The 24,918-nt window shown below is 40.7% G+C and overlaps 1 protein-coding gene across 6 annotated transcripts in view; it reads left to right on the top strand.

The window, feature by feature from the left end:
* hdac4 (histone deacetylase 4) overlaps positions 1–24,918 on the top strand; it is a 170,276-nt gene that overhangs the window by 122,465 nt on the left and 22,893 nt on the right. For all 6 annotated transcript variants that reach the window (XM_034304207.2, XM_034304205.2, XM_053234270.1 and 3 more), the window contains 11 exons: positions 876–1,069; positions 5,455–5,664; positions 6,711–6,897; positions 8,039–8,172; positions 11,332–11,434; positions 12,230–12,276; positions 16,295–16,402; positions 19,782–19,837; positions 21,878–21,965; positions 23,303–23,422; positions 24,472–24,569. In XM_034304207.2, the coding sequence (XP_034160098.2) occupies positions 876–1,069; positions 5,455–5,664; positions 6,711–6,897; positions 8,039–8,172; positions 11,332–11,434; positions 12,230–12,276; positions 16,295–16,402; positions 19,782–19,837; positions 21,878–21,965; positions 23,303–23,422; positions 24,472–24,569 (1,345 nt within the window). The remainder of the gene's footprint in view (positions 1–875; positions 1,070–5,454; positions 5,665–6,710; positions 6,898–8,038; positions 8,173–11,331; positions 11,435–12,229; positions 12,277–16,294; positions 16,403–19,781; positions 19,838–21,877; positions 21,966–23,302; positions 23,423–24,471; positions 24,570–24,918) is intronic.

Genomic DNA, 24,918 nt, shown 5'->3' with positions numbered 1-24,918 from the left:
GAGTTCAGTGTTCTTCAGTGGCCTTTCCAGTCACTGGATCTGAATCCAGTAGAACACCTTTGGGATGTGGTAGAACGGGAGGTTCACAGCATGAGAGTGCGCCTGAAAAATCTGCAGGAATTGCATGATGCAACCATGTCAACATGGACCAGAATCTCAAAGGAATTTGATCTTGTGGAATCCATGCCATGAAGACCGGAAGCTGTTTTGAGAGGAGGCCCTACCCAGTATTAGTGTAGTGTTCCTAATAAAGTGCTCAGTGAGTGTATTATTGACATAAATAAAACATTCTATGTAGTACATTTATAATTTATGATGAAGCTTTCCATCATAATTTCCATACACTGCATATATTTATGGCAACACTACACTTGCGGTACTCTTGTCTTGTGTACAAATACACTTTGCCTTTTTATGTATATACTTGGTACAAATCAAGGCATGGAATTGCAATTCAGTTTCATTGTGCAATGTGGATTGATGGATGGATAGATGGATGGATGACTGGATAGATCTGAGGATGAATCAATGAATGCAAGGATGGGTAGATGGATGGATGAGAAGATGAGAGGATGGATGGAAGGAGGGATGGATGGATGAGAGGATGGTGGATGGATAAAATGATGAGATAATGGGTGGATATGGGAAGATGGATGGACAGTTGGGGTGGATGGATAGATTGGTCAATTAAAGGATGAGTGGATAAGAGGATGGATGAATAGATGGACAACAGAGTGCATGGGTGAAAGGATAGGTGGATGAATGAACAAGAGGATGAGATTATGGTTGGATGAGATGACCATAATCCTGGGGTAGTACAAAATTTTGAATGTGTGTGTGTGTGTGTGTGTGTGTGTGTGTGTGTCTCCATCCAGGTCTGAGTGGTCTGCCCCTGCAGTCTCCCTCCATCCATAAGCTGCGTCCTCACCGGCCGTTGGGTCGAACCCAGTCAGCGCCGCTGCCCCAGAACTCACAGGCCCTGCAGCAGCTTGTGGTCCAGCAGCAGCACCAGCAGTTCCTGGTCAAACAGAAACAGCACTTCCAGCAGCAGCAGCTCCACATCAGCAAGGTACAAACCCTCCATCCCTCCATCCATTCTCTTACTTTCTCTCTTCTTCCTTTCCCTTCCCTTCTTTCTGTCTTGTCTCTCCCTGTAGTTCCCTTGTCACTATGGCAACCAGGAGGATGCACATCCCTTATTTGGTCACAGTGGAAGCTGACTGAGTGTGGCTGTGTATGTGAGTGTGTTTGTGTGTGTTTGTGTGTGTTTGTGTGTGTGTGTGTGTGTGTTTGTGTGTGTGTGTGTGTGCTGCGCTCTTAATGCAGTGTCATGAGATGAGTGTGGGCGTAGAGAATTACTCCAGTGATGATTTTTCCCCCTCATTCTTTCTCTCTCCCTGTCTGTCTCCCTCTCCCTTTCTTTGTCACTCTCTCCCTCTCGTTCTCTTTCTGTCCCTTTCCTTCTCTCCTTTTTCCTCTCTACCTGTCCCTCCTTCTCTCTCTCTCTCGTTTCTGCCTCCCTTTCTTTTGCTTTCTGTTTCCCTCTGTCTTGTTGCTCGTTTCTCTCTCTTCCTCTTTCTCCTTGTTCCTCTCTCCCTATCTCTCATCCTCTCACTCCCTGTCTTTTTCACTATCTCCCTCTCTCTTTCTGTAACTCTCTTCTCCTTTTCCATTATTCATCTTGCCCTGTTCTCCCTGTCTTTATCTCTCTTTTTGTTATGCTGTTTTCCCTCTATCCCCCTTACACTCACCATCTCTCTCTCCCATCTCCTCTCTCTTCTGTCACTCTCTTCTCAATTTTTCTTATTCAACTGTCTCTCTCTTCCTCTCCCTTTCTCTCTCTTTTTCTCTGCCACACTGTTTTCCTCTAACCTTCTCTTATTTTGTCCTTCTCCTTCCAGCAGTCCTCAATCTTTCTCCATCTAACTTGCTCCTCTCTCTCTCTCTCTCTCTCTCTCTCATATTCATGCATTTTAGATAACAACTGTTGCCAGAGCATTAAGCAGACAAAAGGGGAAAAAAAATAATAGCCCCCTCCTCCCTGCGTTGTGTGTCGTATGTCTGACGCAGTGTACGATCTGGAGAGGGCTGATGTTACCACTGCTTAGCCATATGATATACATACACACACGCGCGCGCACACACACGTACAGGCTGGAGATGAGAGGTGGCTTTCGTAAGCAGGCCGAGCTCCCAGGATGAGGAGAAGCTTTCACTAAACAGCTCTCTTCTGGAAGTGGCGTTGTTTGCCGCTCACACTGCAGACGTTAAAGGAATGTAATACCTCTGTGGCATTTCCCCTGTTTACGTGCACAGTTAGAATCTGCTGCGAGAAAGATATGCGCACCACACGAGCATGTGAAGTGCTTACAGCCAGGAAGACTCTTAGTCTCATACAGCTGCATTTTCTGCATGTTTTACTGATCTGTGTTTAGTTTGCACTTCACTATATACATACTACACATATATCCAGTGTTTGTCTGTGTCTGCAGCATTCTGTGTATGCATTAGCTATTTTTGTAGCTAGCTGCTTAATGGAAAAACTTTACTTCTCATTCTGAGATGTGTTTAATCTTTTATTTAATTTGTCCAGCTTTTTTTGCTGTCTTTCTACTTTTCCTTTACATTGTGCAAGGAGCAGCTTAATCACTGCTTACATAGCCACTCAGCCACGGTGAATTTCCACTTTAAATGAGTAAGAATGTGAAAAGAGCAACAATGCAGGGGGAGGGGGGGTGCGGAAAGAAAGAAAATTGAAAAAAGCAAAGTTTGTTTGGAGAACTGAGGACAGGGATGCGGCATTGCCAAGCACTCTGACGTCAAAGATGTTCCCTTGGCTCAGAGCCACAATGCTGTGTTGTTGCCAGCGTTGGCTCCAGTTCCCATGTTTGTGTGTGTGTGTGTGTGTGTGTGTGTGTGTGTGTGTGTGTGTGTGTGTGTGTGTAGGGGTGTGTGTGATCTTGCCGTGGCGATAGGGCAGGAGGCAGGTTCTCCAGAAAGCAGGCAGATTCGAGGGTGGAGTGTCAGCAACCATAAAAGAACAAAAGCCTCCTGCATTTTTCCCCTCGTATCTCTGTCCTCCCCTCTTCTCTCTCACTCTGCACTCTGTGTTATGACATGCCCTTGTTTCAGTTTCTCGGCACAGGAGTTGTGTGTTATTGTGAGATCGTATTGCTGGCCTGTGTGTGTGTAAGATGTTTCTCATGGTTTAGTGTCTGAAGAGCTCCTGTGGTGAGTTTCACCTTTTTGCTCTTCAGTAACAGATCCTGCGCTGGTCCCGGAGCGAGTGCTGACGACTCTCACAGCCTGCTGACTCGCCAGTCTTCAGCACTAGTTGTGCTTCTCTGTAGTTAATTATCTGTAATTGCTTCTCTGTAAATAACACTGTTGAGTGTTAGCGATGCTGACAAAGCCATCAGAAACAATATGTTTCATGGAAATCAAGTTCGATTGAGCAAGGAATCAGCGTAAAAAGTTCTGACGCTTTAAATCAGACCTGAACGACTGTAGTACAGGCCTGCACTCCAAGATGTGTGAGGGATGGTGTTCTTTTTTTCCCCTGTTAATCATATACTTGCCAATCGTAGATGTCTGTTAGGACAACTTCATGCAGTCCTCCAAGTGTGTTGGCAGTGGCAGTTGTGGCTCAGTGGTTAAGGCATCAGAAGGTTAAGGGTTCAAATCCCAGCACTGCCAAGCTTCCACTGTTGGGTCCTTAAGCAAAACCCTCAACTGCTCAGATATATCCTGTCTCAACTGTAAATCACTCTGGATTAAAGTGTCAGCCAAATATGTAAATGTAATTGTGTTCAGATGGCTTGTGTCGTCTTGTGGAAAGCATGTGTTAGCCTTAACAATCACAAATTGGAGGTTATGCAATAGGAGAGACCTAGCACCTTACTTTGCAACTTGTGTGTAACACTCAATAAGCAGATCTCTGCATGGCCGTAAAGCAGTACATGTGACCGTGTAGAAGTTTCTTTCTAGGCTTTTAGTTGCTTAGCAAAATGAAATGTAGTGAAGCAACAAAATGCTTTTTACAGATCAGGTTCAGTTACTCTGCAGATGTGTGCATATCTTCCACTGTGATATTGCAGCATTGTATAAAAGATTGTGAAATATCAGATTACATACAGTCAGGTCCATAAATAGTTGGACATTGACAAAGTTATTGTTATTTTAACTCTCTACCACATTATATTGGAGTTGATATTAAATCATGAGTTCAAAGTGCAGACTTTCAGCTTAAATTTGAGGGTGTTTAAAAATGCTGTAATGCAGGAATTACAGCATTTTTATATGAGGTCCCACCCCTTTTAAGGGACTTAAAAGTAATTGGACAGTTGGTTGCTCATCTGTTCCATGGGCAGGTATGTTATTCCCTCCTTAATTCACTTAGAATTAAGCAGATAAAAGGTATAGAGTTGATTTCAAGTGCAACATTTGCATGGTGATATGACTGCTGACAAAAGCAGCAGGATGAATTTGGAAGAGTATAGGGCTATATTATGTGCTCACATTCAGCCAAACACTTCAGAACCCATTGGACGGCGCTTTACAGTGCAGACGGACAATGACTCGAGGCATACTCCGAAAGTAACCCAAGACTTTTTAAGGCAAAGAAGCGAATGCAATGGCCAAGTCAGTCACCTGACCTGAAGGTGCATTTCACTTCCTGAAGGCAAAACACCTTAAGAACAAGCAGGAACTAAAGACAGCTGCAGTAAAGGCCTGGCAGAGCCTCACGAGAGAAGAAATCCAGCAGCTGGTGATGTGTATGGGTTCCAGATTTCAGGCAGCCATTGACTACATTGGATTTGCCACTACTAAAAATGACAATTTAATTTATGGTTTGTTAAATTACATTTGGTCCATTAAAAGGGAGGGGCACATATACATAGTGCTGTGATTCCTACACTGTTTGCTTGATTTGGAAGTAAATACACTTAAATTAAAACTGGAAGTCCACACTTTGAGCCTATGTTCAATATTTAATTTCAGCTCCTATATACTGTGATAGACAAAGCTAAAATAACAATAACTTTGTGTCCAAATATTTATGGACCTGAGTGTATATTAGATATTGTTCTAGAGTGTAGTACCACACCTGATGTCCTCAAAATGCAGTTTCATTTACATTACAGCGTTTAGCAGACTCTCTTGTCCAGAGTGTCTGAGCAGAAGTGCTTTTTACTCCACATCAAAACATCCTCATATGAGTACAAATAGGTCAGGGCCTAAGAATACTATCAAGCTGAAACCCTGTTAGAGTGGAATTTATGAGTTAGTACAGCAACAAAAACATTTTAAAAGTGAGTGCTCATTTCAGTTCTGAGTCTTTGTTTGTAGACAGTTAGTGAGTCAGATGTTCAGACAGCCAGGGGAGGTTCATGGATGCCAGTGCAATACAGAGAACAGTCCTGATGCATATATGTTTCACTTTAATCTTTGTAGATTATGGCCACTAAACCAAATGAGCCAGGCAGGCAGCATGAGAGTCACCCGGAGGAGACAGAGGAGGAGCTGAGAGAGCATCAGGCTCTGAACGACCCAGCCGAAGGCCTGCCACGTGGAGTCACCATCAAACAGGAGCCTCCTGATCAACTGGAGGAGGAGCTGCAGCAGCGAGAGAGACAGGCAGAGCACGAGCTGATCTTCAGACAGGTCAGACACTTGGGAGAGGTGCAGGTGGAAGAGCATTCCTTCTAACTAAAGCCTAAATGTTGCCTTGTGTTTCAATTATTTGTAGTTAAGATGTACTGAGATATTAGTGATTAAATTTCATCTCAGTCTGCTATTGGCATTTGAATGTGTACTGCGCGGTATATCAGTTTTTGGCTCAGGCTTAAAAATAACTGACACCCACACAGTCACGATTGAACCTACAGACGCGCATGCACACACCACCGTGTCTCAGCACACCCCCGCTCCACTGATTCCACTAGCTAAGACTGTGTGTTTCAGTCAGCAGGAGTGAGCTGAGGTTTAGGAGCCATGAAGTGTGTCTCTGCAGTATCCATCTCTCTGCAGACCAACACACACACACACACACTCTCAGTGATTTACACAGCCTTTCAAGTTTGTGACAGCAGAGGGAGGCATTCTGGGTAATGTAGCATCTATATGCCAAAATAGGCTTCCTTTTTTCAGGGTTGATGTGCAGGTCTGGAAAGTAGTGGAAAGTTTTTGGGTTTTGGAAAATGTATGCGTATCCTTTTTGCATATTAAGGTATGTTAACATGAACATTAGAAAATGTCTGCACTAGTAGACCTAATACATTCAGATTTCATGTTTTCCTCTTTTTATAATACAATCGATGAGAAATAGCAAGACTGAACATTGAAGCTGTGGGTGATTTCTTTAGGTTATGATGCCTTGAGAATGAACGTATATTGGTAAAAATCGATCTTGAAAAAATTGTGAACACGTGCGTAATCGTAAAAGGGCAATATTGCTTCTATTTCACACAAAATATTTAGATTTATAATTTGTATATAGCACATAAAATTGGACACACATTTGACTTTTTTGCTTGCATATCACTGTTGGACCCTTGGGCCAATATCATGTAAAGATCGCCATCTTCTGGTAGCGTTTTGTATCTGCAGGTTTATTCAAGAACCACACTTCATCGCTAAATGCCTCCGACATTTCTTGTCTTTGTTCTGAACCCCCAGTATGGCTGTGTTTTCCCCCTGTCTCTGAGCAGCAGGCTCTCCTTTTGGAACAGCAGAGGATCCATCAGCTAAGAAACTACCAGGCATCGATGGAGGCCGCTGGCCTGTCCGTCACTTTACCAGGGCACCGCCCCCTGTCCAGAGCTCAGTCTTCTCCAGCCTCTGCCACATTCCCGATTGTAGTGCAGGAGCCTCCGGCTAAGCCGCGCTTCACCACCGGTCAGTACCACCACCACCACATTGATATTCAAAAATAATCCAGTGAACCAAACAGCACCACAGGCTCACACAAACTGCTATGGCCTGATCTCATTAGAGACAACCTGAAATCAAAGAGAATACCTAATGACAATGCAGTTACACTCAAGAGGGGATAAAAATAAGGAATCTTTAATATTGTGTCATGTTAAACCTTCTTTTCCCACAGCTGTGTATCATAATCCTCATCTGACTCCATGTTAGTTTTGGAAAGCCTGCTTTTCACAATCAAATTCACTTTTTTTTTCTCACTGGAAGAAAAATTTTGATTTTCATTTCAATGTTGCCCTTAAGGTGCTTAGATTCACTGGCGCCACCCTGTGGTGGTGGTGGTGAAGGTGAAATATTTGCAGTTATTTTAATAATTACTTTAATTAATTGTAATTATTTTTGTAATGTATTTATTGGCTACAATTATATGCAATTATTCCAATTGCAATAAATAAATGCAATTATTTCAGTGATTTGTTTGTACCTGCACGTACTAGAGCACTGTAAGTCCAGCTCTCTCTCTCTCTCTCTCTCTCTCTCTCTCTCTCACTCTCACACACACACACACACACACACACATATTTTCTCTGTGTCGGTCTTTCTTTCTCTCTCCTTTTCTCTCTATTTCTGTCTGTCTCTTTCTCACTTGTCTCTCTCTCTCTCTGTTCTCTCTCTCTGTGAGTTATTATGACTAATGGGTTGTTCCTAAAGTAATCTTGTTCTCTGTTGTCTCTGTTGTCTCTGATTGTCTCACACTCTCAAAACATGCTGAAAGGACAAACATGTCTTTACAGGTCTTTACAGATATTCATCATACAAAAAAAGCTCTGTCCATCCCTTGTGAAAGAAACGTGTGAGTGAGTGAGAAAGTGTGTGAGAGAGTGCGTGTCCATATTTTCATCCAAACGTATTAGAATATTCGAGTGTTCGTGATGGTGGTATTAATACAGTGTCCTCATTTGTGCATTTATAGTTTAACGAGTTGCTTTGTTTGCATGGTTAACTTTATGTTGCTCTTGTTACAGTGGTACCTTGTTAAGTCTCAAATTTGTTGATGAAGGTTCTCTCTACTTGTGTGTGTGTGTGTGTGTGTGTGTGTGTATACTCACAGGGCTGGTGTATGACACACTAATGCAGAAACACCAGTGTATGTGTGGCAACACTAACACCCACCCAGAGCACGCGGGCCGAATCCAGAGTATCTGGTCCAGACTGCAGGAGACCGGACTGCGCAGCAAGTGTGAGGTAGCAAACTTGGGACACACAATAAAATCATCAGATTAGTCTCAAAAACTCCTCTCACAGATTTATGAAGATAGTAAACTAAGGAAATAGCATTCATACTTAAATTGTGAGCATCCAGGGTTCAAACCATGAGTCACAGTTCCTTTCTCGTGGAGTTTTGCATGTTCTCCTCGTGTCCATGTGGGTTTTCTCCCACTTTTCAATAACATGCTAGTAGTATGATTGGACACTCTTCATTGCCCCTAGGTGTGGGGGAGTGCCTTCCCAGGATAGTCTTCAGATGCAACCCTGACAGGATAAAGAGGATACTATACTGTAGATGCAGGAAAGAATAATACAGTTCTCACGAAAGTGATAATTGGGATGTTTCTTTGAGTGCAGTGTCTTTTCTTTTCTCTAGAGGGTGCTATAAAGCCACAATTACAAATCACAAACAAAGGTCAAAGTCTTTCAGTACATCCCAGGATTCAGACTTGAGTGCCAGGACTGGTCAAGGTGTAACACATAATGACTACAGTGGTGTGATTGAGCTGAAGATCTCCTTGCAAATTGAGTGACAGTGCAGGCAGTAATACTGGTTTACCTGGGAATGAATGAATGAATATATATATACATATATATATATATATATATATATATATATATATATATATATATATATATAGAGAGAGAGAGAGAGAGAGAGAGGCTTTTGTGTAGGGATGGGATGATATAGACATACTATATCAACTAGCATAATATTTGACCAGACATTTATCTGATGCATAATATGCATCATGAGATATAGCTGCCAGCAAAACAGTAAAACTTTGGTTGCTAAAGAACACAGCTGTCAAATATTTGGCTATTTTATGTACAAAACAATATCTTAAGTGTAAAAATTTTATTGGTTTAAAACCAATAATGCATTAATACAGAATTCAGTTATTGTGATGCAGTCACAGTTGTGTGTATATCAAGGATTTTACAATGGCTTCAAACGTGGCTTAGCCTGTCAGAATATAGAATCAGAACCATCCATTTTGTAAATTAATATTGTACAGTTTTATAGATTCAGTACAAAATTGTGACATCAAATCAGCCACTTCCAGTCAGAATTTTTTTAATGCATAATGCGATCAAATGTGAGACAAAGCAGTTCATATACCAGCAATATTTCCGAGAATTGTATTATTACATAGTTTATCACAATATCTTATCATATCATATATTTTATCATTTTGCCCAGCCCTAATCCTATTGCATGATGATTCTTTTGGGAAACCACCACAAGAAGCTGCAATAAAGAAATAAATGTATAGTTTTTGGGTTATTTTATTCACCTCAGATGTTCTAGGATGAGTTTTCGTTCCACAGTGGAAGGCAGAAAACCCCTAAATGAGCACTGTTGCACATGGCACTTTTATAGCCCCGAGTCCAGCGTGGCGACACCTGCAGTGGGTCATTCCTCCTCTCTGGCATCATGTGGGCCACTGACGTGCGGTGACTAAGCCCAAACCGAAGTTTAATAGCTCTAACTGGTTCTAATCTCTCCCACCACGCTCTTCTCCTCCTCTGGGCTCCATTGCGTCACGGCTATTAGCCAGTCGCATAGCTGCCGTCTCTGTTTCCTACAAACAAACAAGTAAACAAGGCACAGCAACATTAGCGAGGGTCTGAGTCTCTCTACCTCTCCCTCCCTCTCTCTCTACCTCCTCCTCCCTGTCTGTCTCTTTCTGCATGGTATGGGAAGTGGGTGTAGTTAGCTCTTCTGTGAGATTGTTTATTGTTCTGGGAGATGGGAACACAGAATTGGGCCACAATTAAAGGCAGTCATGACTCTAATACCCCCTAATCTACAGCAGGGGGGCCCTTAAAGACAGTGGAGCCATTTCAGGCTGCTGCCAGCCACAGCCTGGGCCCCAGAGGGCCCATTTTAACTGCATGTGCTGTTAAACCCAAGAGTTAACCCACCCTCTGCTGCTGCAGGTGTCACCACAGCTCACACACACACACATACGTGCGCGCAGGTGAGCGGCTCTGGCTCTCTCAGACTCCTCAGAGAACCCCTCATGGTCTGGCTGAGTGCCACAGCTCACGTTATTGTAGAGCCGCAGCTTTCCTGCTGTGGCGCTTTGTTCTGGTGCCGAGCACATCCGGACTGAAACCTGATGCTGTGTTCTTACACCTACTGCAGACTTCAGCACAGACCTTAAGGGAGAAACAGGACACGGTTTTGATATCATGATAATGTACACAACATTAATATTTATATTAATAGACGCATTTAGGGGAAGGGATGTACTAGTTATACAAGATGCAATCCAAACATACACATTCACACAAGCAAGCCACAAGGTGCTCATGTCGCTTTGAGACTATTGTTTTCTTCCATTTCGTGTATCAGACAGTAAATGAGAACAGATTGCAGGTCGGAGCTAAATGTGCAAGTGGGGAAGTTTAAAATAATGGACCACGCACTCCATAGTACTGGTCCGAGTAATCATCAGAGCCAGTCGTCTGGATTTGTTGCTTTATAGTGGCATCCATAATTTGCACAGAATTGAAAAAAATTTCAGTTCAAATGTTGCTTGCTGCTCTTGCTGAAATTGTGGCTCTGTGCACATACATAGAACATGAACGTTCACCTGTTGCTTTGTCGAACTTAGGGGTAAGGGTCTTGCTCAGGGGTGCAGCAGTGGCAGCCTGGGGCCATCCTGGGATTTGAACCCTAATCTACCACAATAAGCCTCTGACACTTACTCATAACTGATATTTCTGTACTTTTTGTAATTTGCAGTTTGTAATTTGTAAAATTGTACCTAGACTTGTAGTAATCATATATGGATCTGAGACCTTGATTCGCAATCTTGCCCTGCAATGGGTCTCATTAGTTTCTTAATTAACAGCTTTTTGTTTTTCTGGCCTGGAAGTTTGCGCCGCCTTCATGTGGAACATAGCTGCTCACTTTTCCCTTTTCCTTAAAGAAGCAGTTCACAATGATGTGTAGTTTCGACAGAAGGGAGGGATGGATTTAGAAGACCAGACAAGGTTTTAATTGCAGTTGCAGTTCACCTCGCGGGAAGCAGAGGGCTCTGAAAATTACAGACTGCTGTTTTGAAGAAATAATTTTGTAAGATACTTGAAACTGATGCAAATTATGTATGTGTGTGCGTACAGTGTATCCGGGGCAGGAAGGCCACACTAGAGGAGCTGCAGACAGTCCACTCTGAAGCTCACGTGCTGCTTTACGGGACCAACCCACTGAGACAGAAATTAGACAGTAAGACACACACACACTCACACACACATACTGACACATATGCGTATCTATATACAAATGACCTGCCCTGGCTGAATGAGAAGGAGGCGTTTTAATGATTCCTTCTCTCAGTGAGTGTGTGTGTGACTAATCAGCATTCCCTCCCACCCACACTGTCACAATCTCACATACGCACATACACACAGACACACACATCCCACTTCCCCACTAATGACACTGCAGCCTCTGTAGTATTAGGTCTGTTTTCAGCTCTTCACACTAGACCCAATTCCTCCTCAAAGCTTGTTTTTCCAAACAGCACCGTTTCCCCCTTTTGGCTTTCATCAGATTTGAATGTGCCCCAGAGCTGTCCATCAAGGCCACCAGGGAGCCTCATGCAGTTTTCCATGACTTCAACCACTGCCATGCTTTTCATTCAGTGATCAAACAATGTTCAGCGATTAAACACACCTCCCATGTGGTTTATCATTAGGTCCTGTGCTGCAGTTGATCAACACACACGCACACACACACACACACACACACACAGTGAAGCTCGCCCACTCCACTCCACTCCTCTCTCTCTCTCTCTCTCTCTCTCTCTCTCTCTCTCTCTCTGCACTCCATGAGCTCAGTGATGGGCAGCGTGTTCTCAGAGTGAGAACTCTACCTGTCAATCTCATTTTTCACAGAATCAGACAGACAGTTGGGGGCAACACTCACATTACCCACTTGATGAAATCTGTACTTTGGAAGACCTCAGGGGTCCTAAAAGGTGATCATCACCTCTTTCTCTCTTTCTCTTCTTCTCTGCAGGCTCTGTGACACCCATGTTTGTGAGGTTGCCCTGTGGGGGCATCGGGGTAAGTTTCTCTCTCTCCTTCTCTTATTCGCGTGTGTAAATAATGGGACTGTTTGTTCTCCAGCGAGACCCCCACCCCCGAAACTCTAGCGGCAACAAAAACTGTTGCTGTGCTTTCCGCCGAGCGGGTAATTGTGTCCAGATGTTTTCTATAAACAAGCTGTGTGTGTGTGTGTGTGTGAATGCAGTGGAGTTAGGGCTAATCTTTTGTATTATGAAATACTGTGTGTGTGCTGAGACAAGGTGTGTATCTGAGTTGCAGTGTGCTTGATATTTCGAGTGTGTGTGATCTTTTGGATGAATGGATGGCCGCTTCTCCAGTGCTGAGTGAGCAAGGCTGTGTCTATTCTGCAGTCCAGAATCTCTTGTGTATTTTTGATGGCTGTTTCCTTCCATGTCTAAATGAATAGGCCAGCTTTTTTTTTTTTTATCTAAACTCCATCCACCACATCTGTAGTGTTTGTGAATTACCACGCACAAGGATTTCAGCACCTTCTCCTGTACTCGGAAAAATGCAAAACTCACTCATAATACAAATATTTTTGGGGAATTGGTATTTATTTTATTTCAACTGTCAAACCTAAAGCTGTAACTTTAGGTTGTCCGATACACTGTCATCTTCAGGACAATTTATAAAATTAAATTTTTCAATATTTTCCAAAATACAGTCTTTAATTTACAAATATCTGTAAATCTTAGAAGCATTTTACAAAAACATGCTTTTTGTATAAATGTTTATTGATGACCTCCCTATCTCCCCCAGTAGTTCTGTTATAAGTAGAGATGGCACTATACCACTGTCTTCTCCAATACCAATACTGAAACCTTGAGTATCAGCCAAACCCGATACCCATCCGATATTTTATTTTATTTTATTTATTTATTTAAAAACTGCTAAGTTAAAAATGTTTTTTAAAAACTGCTAAGTTAACTTTTGTTTTTTAAACAAAGCTCTTCCTGGTTAAACTCATTCATGCAAAAATCCCTTACATTGTATATATCATAAAATATAAATAGAATAAAAATAAAGAAGTCAAGTCTCTCTATATGTAAACATTTCAATTTCCAAAAATAATTTCTTTTCCAAATCCAGTTGCAGTCATTGTCTGACATACAGTCTGATATGTTTTCTCCAATGATCCAGTCTGCTCCACTGTTTTTTGCTGGTATCGACCCGATTCCTATACTGGTGCCATCTCTCGTTCTAATTAGATGTATTGAAAATCTTCTTTACGGTAATCACATGTACACTGCAGCTGTGCTGGATGGAGATTAACTTCAAAAACACTAGTGTACTTTCATCAGTGTCCCTCTTGAAGAGTGTACATGTATAGTATTTATTAATGAGCTGTGGCTGTGGGATGTGAGCGCTGGAGTAATGAAGGTGTGTATGTGATGTGGCTGAAGGGATGTAGGTTAACCCCCATCAGCGCTGTTTGCTGGGTGATGAATAGCAGGCGGGCCTGGCAGGCTGCTGCAGTAGACCCGGTGCAGCTTGGTGAGAAACAGAAGGTCTCTGGACTCTTTTATGGAAATGGAACAAAATTGTTGTCTTCCTGCGTCTCCACAGCTAGCCTCCGCTCTGAAAATTAGCCTGTCAGAGTCGGGAGAGACTGCCTTTCTTCATTCCATCGCTAGCCCCCCTCCTCCACCCCACCCCAAATCTCTGTCCATTAAGAGGCTCTTTTTCCTCTGTTTCTCTTTTTCCTCTCACACACTATTTTGTTGCCTGTGTTTATTCAGACATACACATAATACACATCTCTCTGCTCTCAGTTCTGTGTGATCTGTCACTATACAATCTGTGTCTCCAGTTTCTGTTTTTCATGTTGTGCTTGCTCATGTATCTATTCCCTTTATTCATCCACGCTCTTTCCCTTGACCTCGCACTTGGTTTCTGCTCTCTTACTTTATTTTATTTTTTTTTTAGAACTGTAAATTCACCACAGGCTTGTAATTCGTGACAGAGTCATTCTTGGCCCGGCTTGAAAGGCTACTTTTTTTTTTTTTTTTTTTTTAAACGCTGCCCTTGAGCGTTCATGCCATTGCAATGAAATTCATAAATTGCTAGCGAATATGTATGCACAAAGGGAGCCCCAGGGAGTTACCCTGCGAACCCTCAGCCTCTCGGTTCACGGCTTGTCCCCCGCTCTGAGATTTCAACCTCCCCGACGTGCACACAACACGAGGAGAACATTGTTCTCTGTACACGCTAATCCAGCAGCGTACATGCTGAAATGAGTGTATTCACCCTCTCTGCTTTAGTGGAAGACGTTAAGCTAAATAAGGCAGCTGATGTAATGGAAGGTTGTCTTTGACGGCGGTTGGTTGTAACGTTGCTCTGCGTCGAGGACACCTGCTTAAGAGCTGACTCCAAATGAACATGAACGAGTCCCTGGGCTTTTACGTTGGAGGTGCATTTTGTATGTGCACGTGTCCATTTCTGTATGGTGTGTGTGTGTGTGTGTGTGTGTGTGTGTGTGTGTTCATGGGCCAGGGCCAGGCTGGAGTAATTGCAGGCCGTAGGACAGGCGTGTGTTGGAATAATGAGTAGTGACTGATGAATGAGTGTTCTCTGTGTCCACACTTGGATGACACACACATATACACACACAGTCCTCCTGCCAGGTTTTTTCCCGCTAATGTTTACCCTGCATGGCACTGAATAAATGCTCCACTCACCTGCCATGTTCTCTTCCCACTTTCAGACTCTCAAGAGAAGCATCTTGTTTTTATATGATTCAAACCTGAGACATTTTCATATTTGTTGCTAATGTTTGTGTTTCAAACTTGTGGCTTGTAAGCAGTTATTTAGTAGATTTGCACACATTCCCATTTGGCACACAGGATATGATGCATAACTATACATCTGTTGGATTTGGTAGAATTTGCTTTTCAGGAACTTTACACTGCATTCTCATTTACACCAAGTATACTGGGGATTAGAGAATGAATCACCAAATAATTCCGTATTTTACTTTTTTCCCCAACATTTCTCAAGATTTTTTTTTTTTAATACCCATTGCAGTTCCACAATATTTAAAAACACCCATCTTGCAGCAACATCAGAATGGGGAGAAATGTCATCTCAGTGACCTTTTACTGTGGTGCCAGACAGGCTGGTTTGAATATTTCATATCTCATTATGTTTCAGGCAGTCATTTTCCCAAGCCAGACACTTTGTTTATTCAATCAAAACTTTGGGGAGAATTTATAAATTTATTTTTAAGATATAGTGAATCTGTATTACATTTTGATTACAATATTAAACCTCCTTTCGTAGCAATTTTTGATTTATGTAATTTAACGCAGACAAAATGCATATTGTTTTAAATTGTTTGATTCAGAAATAAAAAGGAGTCTTTTCAGTCATAATTTTTCTTCTTTTTTTTTTCAAAATAATCTGCCAATCAACTCAAATTGAATAGAAATCATAAAGACAGTATTGTAAATTGAATCGAATCGTGTATTGTTACACCCATAAATTTTCAGAAACTGTTGATCTCCTGGAACTTTCATGCATAACTCAAATAACCACTCTGTACAACCGTGATGAGCAGAAAAGCATCTCGGAACACGCAAAATGAGAAACCTTGACGTGGACGCTTGGCCAGGAAGTTGCGGTGGACAACAGGAATCTGTTTAACTTTAGGAGTGCAGATTTCTCAGCTTGCTTTTTGAGCACTAAAGCCATCTAGCAGGTGTTGAGGTGACAAAGCTGGTGTTTACACAGTGCAGTGTGTAAGCAAGGCCTGACTTCTACTGTTGTGTGTGAATATTAGTCAGCAGTGTGTACTGTGGCATCAGCCCAAGCAAATATCACACATCAGTTCTCTATGCTGTAGCATCAAAAGTGTTTTTGTCTCAGTTTTGGATTGTTTAAGTATCAGTATGCTTTAAAATGCTGCTTAACTTAACCAATATATCCTTTAACTACACAATCACTTTATTTATTTATTTATTTATTTAAAACCACTGTACAGTGTTGATGTTTATGTACACTTGTTGTGTTTGTGCAGGTGGACAGTGACACTATCTGGAACGAGGTACACTCGTCCAGTGCAGCTCGTCTGGCCGTCGGTTCCGTGGTGGAGCTGGTGTTTAAAGTGGCATCTGGAGAACTGAAGGTAACACCATCCTCATCTTCACTTTTTTCACTTGTCAGAACAAGCTTCTCTGTTTACTCGTATTTGAAGTTAATAAATTTTTATAGTCCACACTTACGTGATTAAGCCTTCACATACTCCTTTCAGTCACCTAATGCAAATCTGTTGAAACGTAAATTCTTTTTTAAATTTGTTGTGTAAATGATCCCTGTCGTATGGTGCAAGAAAAACGGTTTTAACGTTACAGGTCTATGAAGGTTTATTACTCGGCTGTCTCCAGAACTCTCCTTAAGGCAATTTCTGTTGCTCGCGTTTCTGCATGGCTGTGGCGCAATCTCTGACAGGTTTAACAGTAAACGCACTTGTGACTAGCCTGCTGCAGTGGCTGATCCCACATGGAGAGTCTAAATATTTATTCCCCAAGTCTTACCCTTTCTTCAGTATATAATATCACCTGGATACTATAGATTTTTACCTAAGAGCTGCTGCTGTAATCATAAAGACTGACCATATATATGAGCATATTATTCACGATACACTCATGCAGAATGTCCTTTTAACACACTTAGCAGTGTTTGACTTTTTAATATATAGTTGAAGAAGAGTAATGATTTATAATCTCACTATCCAGTGGAAACACTTTGAATTCTAGTGTTAACCAGACAGTTTCTGACAGTTTTTATTCCATCTTTTTTTAAGGTTTTTTAAATTTATTTTGTTTAATAAGGTGGTCTTTTACTTGAATCCCAAGAAATGTAATATTGAGCTAAAGATCAGTGAGTAGAGAACATTGCGGTCTGTAAATGATTGTCTTTGCCTAAGAAAGAGACAGAAATTTCACCCACCATGGTGTAGCACGACTGTGGCGGTTCATCCTGTCAGTAGCAGTGTAAAATTCTAGCCTCATTAATGCTCAGATACGTTTGAATACTGAATATTTTAAATATGTTTTAGCTCCACATTCCACACACATAACAACATTTCTGCAGCTCGCTCACATTACATACATCTCACTCCACACCCCTACTTCTCAATCAGCACCTACACACACTCCTACACCTCACACCTCCCTGCTCACTCCACACTAAGCAAGAACTAAGCAAGAACTTACTTTATTATTATTATTAATATTATTATTAATGATTCTAATTCCCATCTGCTATATACTATTGCACTTTGTTTATTAACCTTTAAGTGCGAAGATTAACATGCACATCTTAAATATTGAATATTAAAAGGTCTATTTTCACAGTGCTACAGTGTGAGTGTTAGCAGTAGTGCTATAGTCTGCATTGTATTACACAAAATATGGAATATAAAAAATAAGAATCCAATATCAATATTGAAAATGTCGTTTTTTAAGGCTAAATGGGCTCTATGAAAAAAAATCACCTGCCATTACTTGTTTTCATGCTGAAGTTGTTGATGTTAAGCCCTCTTCAACACGCAGTTTGGCTGATTTTATATGCCTTTCTATTAAATGTTTATTATCACACATACATTATAATCTAAGAACATTTGAAATTCATCCACAGCAAAAAAAGAGTCAGATTACTGCAAAACGTATGCCATAAATTATATGCATTTATTCAGAACCATTCAGCCAAAAAGATTCATATGATGAAAAAAGTAGAACATAGGATTTTAAGTATTCCTGTGTAGATTTTTAAATTACCTGCAGCAAAATGTATTAGTTAGCCAGACAAGTAAACACTACAGCGTGTTGCACAGTCCCATGTTTTGGTTGCCTGAAAACTGACTAGGGCAAGACCTATTAGCCAGGGTAATGTAATAATGTACAGTGAGCTAGTTTGCTAGTTAAGTTCATTAATACACACATTGTGTGTGCCCTCACTAAAACGTTATTGTCACGTCATATAAAAGACAACTGCATTGTGGCTGTTACTTATAGCAGGGGAGTGTCATTAGTTTAGCAGCAGCTTAGCACTGCATGTTAGTTTGTTTGGATTCATTGGTGTTTCTACATATCAGCATTTTCTTGATTCTGAAAAACTATCTATCATCCATACATACTACACCAATGTAAGGCCAGTGTGAGTAGTGCAGCAGGTGGTGGGATTCGGATTTTCTGGAAGACATTAAAGCAAAAAGGGGACATACCGTATACTAAGGAAGTCTGAAATGTATGTAAAAATTTCAGAGATTCTGATTTTCATTCAGGTTGTTGTCAGTGATATAATTTATAATGAATATCGTCATATTAAATTAGAAAAGAATGCAAAATAAAACCATTTTCACTAGTGTGCTCAGACTTTTTGACACCACTGTAGATACTAAAAAACTTTTTTTTTTTTTTTTTTGGAAAGTTAATAAGGAATAGTTTTTTCCTGTTTGTTGAACCTACTTGTTGCAGGCAACTATGAATAAAAAAAAAAAATCACAAAATCAGTTTGTCATGTGCTAATGATTTGTTCACTGCTGATCTTCACATATGTAGACATCATGAAAGTATTTTAACAGTGGAATTTGAAATGTAATCTTATGATAGAATGCAGCCGTCTTACAGCTCAAACACCAGCAGAAAACATTAGAGAAATGTATGAACATTCTGCAACATTATCGTTTGATAATGTTGTGTAATTATCGTATCACTTACTCAAAGATTGTTTCTGTCCCACTATGTCCTGTCTGTTACTTTTTGGGAAAAGGCGACTTAATGTAGTATTAATATTTGCTGATCTCAGTGTTTGTGTAGCTGAATCGTGAGTGAAGGAGTTCATCTGTGTGTGTCAGTGTGAGATCAGCTGATATCTGGGCATCCTGTCAACAGCAAGCAACCTAGTCTCAACCAATGCAAACACTCCTGAGTGTGTAACCACATCACTAGTGAGACTGTAGATCTCAGCGCACACGATCAGTGCATAACATCCTGTCTGCCAGTCATCCCACACAAAAATAGAAGTGCAACACCTCAGCCGCAGCCCAGCCCAGCGCACTCAAACACACCACTGAGAACTATCATTATACCGGCTAAGCCCCTCTCTCGTGCTAAATTAATATTCTCTGGAGCAAGGAAGGAAAACAGTACAGCACAGCTGCTGCAGCATCATTAGGATGGGAAGTCCCTGTGCTGTGAGAGTCTTCCACACTGATCTGAGAGCAGTCACTCTGTTATCAGCACTTCCACTAGTCCTTTGGGTCAGCTGCAGCATGATCCTCCACTGACCCGTTCACCGTGAATGGAAAACTAATGAACTCAGATCCACATCAGACTTTAGAGTAACTGAATATCGTGCTGGGAGACACACATCAGTGTGTTACTATCACAGGGGTTAGGGTGTGTATGAAACTGCATGCATGTGCACATATGTGGGCTGGTTTCTGTCCAGTGTGTGGTGGTATAGCTAACGCAGCTGTGTGTGTTGGTGTGTGATTACAGAACGGTTTTGCTGTGGTGCGGCCTCCAGGACACCACGCCGAGGAGAGCACCCCCATGTGAGTACCACTCCCCTCACTGCAGAAACCACATCACCGTACTGCTATACAAACACTGTTTCACTGCGCAGCTAAATCAGCTTCACTGCATGTATCTGAAGTCAGTTCATACAACACCCTCTAATATACACATATGACAGTATATTACCGTCAAATATATTGGCTTGTTTAATGTATAGTCAAGATCATGACTATACAATTGTCGCTTTTCATATATGGAAAAAGAATAATATAAATATGCTTACATTTTTTCTTTGTTTCTACATTTGAGGTTAATTGACTAAAAGAAAATCAGTCAAGAAGTCAACATTAAAATAATTAACAAACCTGTTATATTTGATGTTATATCTCATGTTACATGTTATCGAACATGTTATATTTGGAGCTCAGTAATATTATTATCACCTGAAAGCTGAGATATTCTCCTCACTTTATATCACAAAACGTAGTTCCGTCACTCGAAATCAAACTCGAAAGTCTTATGGTGCTTTCATGTCTGTAAGGCCATTTGCAGAGTCTGAATCAGAGTGAAATTAATACTTTTACACACTGCACTTACACACTGCACTTACACACTGCACTTACACACTGCCCTTAAATAAATGAACCAAAAAGCAATAAAAATTGAAAGCTGAAAATACTAGTAAAACTCTTTCATTCATTGGTCAGAAATACAGTGATGGTAAACAAACCTTTGCCAAGTGTGCATAGAAATCACCAAAATAACTTGAGCACAGCGAACAGAGAGTAGATGCTGAATAAATAATGATTAAATAATTATATAAACAGCACCTTAAAATGTTTTTTGTATCGCATCCATTTATTTTCTCTTTCTGTTCATTGGTCTATAACACATCATGCTTCTGTGGCCTACAGCTCTGTCCTTTGGCTCAGTTTGCACCTCGTGGCTCAGTTAAGAATCTCGTATCTACAAAAAAATTGTCACCTGCAACCCAAAATACACTGCATGTTTGGTTCACTTCCAACAGTTCAGCCGATTCAGGGTCGAATCACTTTCTCACTGCAATAGAACCATGTTAGAGTTTGACTGGACCTGAGTCTAGACACTCTTGGAACGGTTGTTTTAGTCCGATTCCGAGTAACAAACCTAAACAAACTGCACTGAGGGAGAAAACAGACCAGGGTTTGAATCTAACGTACTAAACACTGTATATCTGAAAGCACCCTAATACAGCATGATGTAAATCGTTCTCACACACACATTGAAACATAAATGAATCCAACTCTGAGGTGAACATCCTGGCCAAGTGTGCAGACTTCCCCATCCCACAGGCCTGGCTGCTCTAAAGGAATTCAGCAGTGATATTATTGAAACCTCGTATTATTCTGACATGCTCGTTACTTTTGAGAACATACTGACGCAATGTCATGACTGAAAGATTGAAAGATTTTCAGGGGCTTGTTTTTCAGTTGCTCAGTCTCTCTGTGTCTGTGTGTGTGCGTGTGTGTGTATCTGTGTCTCTGAGAGTGTGTGTCTGAGTCTGCGTCTGTGTGTATGTGTGTCCGTTTGTTTGTGTATCCGTGTGCACGCGTGTACATACGCGTGTGTGTGCGTGTGTGTTAAATACCTGCGTAGTAAGTGATCCGTATTACTACTTCCTTCTTTGTTTTACAGAAAAGCCTTTTTACTAAACAGGCCTCATTACATAAAGGTTAAGTGAAATTATTGTTCCACTGAGGGTTTGGGAAAAGGTTAAATCCAATGGCTGTTGCAATGCTGTGGTGAGTGTGCCAGGCTTAGTGGAGGCCGCGTGTGTGTGTGTGTGTGTGTGTGTAGCGGTGTATCACTGTGTATGGGCTGTAGGCCAGGCCAAAGCACTGTTCTCTCCACTCTGAAGTGTAGCCAGAGCTCTGTGGGTGAATTGTCATTAGTGAAATGGGAGAATCCACTCGACCAGGGGGTCCACTTTACACAGGATTACACACAGCACACTGCATTGCTCTCCTGTTCTCTCTATGCTCCCTTATTCATCCATCTCTCTTCTCTTTTTTACACTTTTTCTCTCTTTGCAATAACAGGGGATTCTGTTATTTCAACTCTGTCGCCATCGCAGCCAAACTCCTCCAGCAGCGACTGAATGTCAGCAAGATTTTGATAGTGGACTGGGTGAGTGTTTTCTCAAAGGTCTGACCAATAAATTAAAAGAATGCAAATAATTAAATGACCTCTGTGGCATCGGATATGCAGCATTGCTTCATGAAAACTCAGTGTTCTCAGAATGTATTTTTATCAGAGACTTCTCAATTCTGATTGGTCAGAAGGTGTTGATTCATTTTGTATAACAGCAGCTCTGACAGTGGTGTCATTTGTAATTCAAATCACACATTTATATTAATGCCCTCCTTCTAGTATATTATTATTTCTATAATAACAGCTCATTCACAGGGACTTGTATGGCAGATGCTCCAATTCATTTTTAAATGTGTTGCTATTTAACAATGAAAAATATATAATCAGTTGCCATGATGAAGCTTTCTCTCCGAAGATGTTTCATTAATATTTATGGAAGCTGTCTCAGCACTTTGTAACAGTCAGGTAGAAGACTTTGTGAGTTCTAGTTTCTTGTTAATATGGCAAGTTGCAAGTTTTGAGAGACTGGTGAGAACATTTATAGCTGCTATTATTTAAGTGATAACATGAGCTAACTTGTCTCAAAAAAATTTGTAAATTGTAAAAAATTTCTGTAATAAGTACAAATTGTAAGCGTTAGTAATTTACTGTGGTATAAGTGGAATAAAACATACAAAGCACAGGCTGTTATTTGAAACTAACCAACTTCAGGGAGGTAATGGAAACTCTATTCCTTACAGACTTCAGTTTGCTAAATTAAGATATCAGTTTTTAAAACAATATGAAATTTATTCTTCGCACACCATACACTCTAAAGCCATGGTCTGTCTATCACAACCTGAAACTATTTTCATAAACCGTTCCATATCGACACTGACAGGTTAATATATGTATGTAGGTCAGTGAGTATCCCTCTCAGGCCTGTAGTGGCATGATATGAGCCTCGGAGTGCAGTAATCCTGCTGGCCAGACTCGACTGAGATCATTAAGGTCTCAGGATGCCTTTGAAATGCCGTTCATTTCCTCCTGTCTGTCACGCAGCACTTCTGCTGGAGCAGTACACGCCATGACACACAGCGCCTCAGATCAAAAGACACAGGATGAGACTCACAAAGCTATTAAACATTATTACAGTGAGCTCAGAATAGAATGTTTATACATTTTTAATGTTATGAAAATGTGTCACACAATGTCTTTTCCAGCATAGCATCTGATTTTGACATTATGTAAATGACTGTGTAATATTTTTCATGTTCATACGAGTGGTGTGTTTTTTTTTTTGTTTGTTTTTTTTTTTTTTTTTTTACTGAGTATGTATTTGTATTTGTATTTACACCACCAAACACTAAATAATAACACCACTCTTCTTTTAGGACGTTCACCATGGCAACGGCACCCAGCAGGCTTTCTACAGTGACCCCAATGTGCTGTATCTTTCTCTGCATCGCTATGACGACGGGAACTTCTTTCCTGGCAGTGGCGCTCCTGATGAGGTCAGAACCACAGACGCAGCTGAGACACCGACTCATCATGTCTCACAGACTGAGAAAAGAAGAATAACACTTCTCTCCATTTAATTTTCCTTCAGTCAAACAAACACCCACACACACACACACACACACACACACACACACACACACACACACACACACTAGTCCTAGATCCCACAGTGGCCTTAAGCAGTGCGTATATAACAGCAGTGGTACTAACTGTGCAACAGTGTGTTGTTCTAGCATCACAGCAAACATGGAGGAGTTTGATATTGTTGTCTATTGTTTTGCTTTGTTCTGTAAATGTTAACATTAATGTTGCTTTTTAAACTAGCTGTACTTGCTTAAAGCAAAATATCATGCCTTTGCCATGACCAGCATGCCAATGGAAACATGTACACAGCACACATTTTTATTTGCATCTTGGATTAAAACCAAAAGTGCTATAGAAATTAATTAAAAAAAAAAAAAAAAAACTTTCCAGCAATTGCTTGTTGAATAAATGCAGGTTTTTTCTGTAGGTAATACGGTTGCTAATTTTGTGACACTTGTGTTTGAGCAATCACTGTCATTCAGTGCAACATATATTCATTCATTCATCTTCAGGAAGAGCTTTATCCTGATTAGGGTCAGACTGGATCCAGGAGCCTAACATTAAACAGGACACTGACAGTACAACATGCTTCTCCTAAAACGTTTTGGAGCCACAGAAATCTATGTAACCTGAAGCTGAAACAGAAAACGGGTCTGAATCTAGGGCCTAGAAACTATAATCGGCCCTGGTTCCTCCAATGATCACATGATTTCTGAGTTCCTGAAAAAGTTCCTGCTCTTTTGATTTTTTTCAGTGAATCAATATATTTGTTTATAATTGATTCCTTCTGAATCAGAGAAGTGCCACTGTTATATCCAAAACTACACAACTTTATTTATTTATTTAATTCTGGTTCCAAAATGCTAAAATATTCCTCCTTGTTTTTTTTTTTGTTTTTTTTTTAATAAAGCAAATTCTTGCTGTATTAAGGCTGTGTATGTCTTTGTTTGTGTACCAGGTGGGCTCGGGGCCTGGTGTGGGCTTCAATGTGAACATGGCCTTCACTGGTGGTCTGGAGCCTCCCATGGGAGACGTGGAATATCTGGCGGCCTTCAGGTAACCATCAGTGTTATTCTAGTTCTGACAGTATTTTAAGTTTATATTAAATTTTTTTTTTTAATTTAGCTTGTAATGTTGTTTTGGTAGATACATTTTTTTATATTTTTATTCAGTTTATAGTTTTAATTTTACTAATTTAAGTTCTGGAAGCAAATTGAAGGTTGTGGAGCCATTTTCAACAGTAAAATAGAAAAATATGTATTATTTACATCTTACTTTTATTTTATTTCAGTTATTTCCAGTTTTTTTTGGTACATTATTTTCAATGACAATTTTTATGAACTATAATAACCTTGATAACAAGCCATTTCTCTGTGGCTAAGTAGGTGTGATGTTTTTAATATCT

The sequence above is a fragment of the Pangasianodon hypophthalmus genome, chromosome 5 (assembly GCF_027358585.1).
Source record: "Pangasianodon hypophthalmus isolate fPanHyp1 chromosome 5, fPanHyp1.pri, whole genome shotgun sequence".
Taxonomy (NCBI): Eukaryota; Metazoa; Chordata; class Actinopteri; order Siluriformes; family Pangasiidae; genus Pangasianodon; species Pangasianodon hypophthalmus.
Note: the sequence above shows the minus strand (reverse complement) of the source record. Positions and strands in the feature narration are given on the sequence as shown.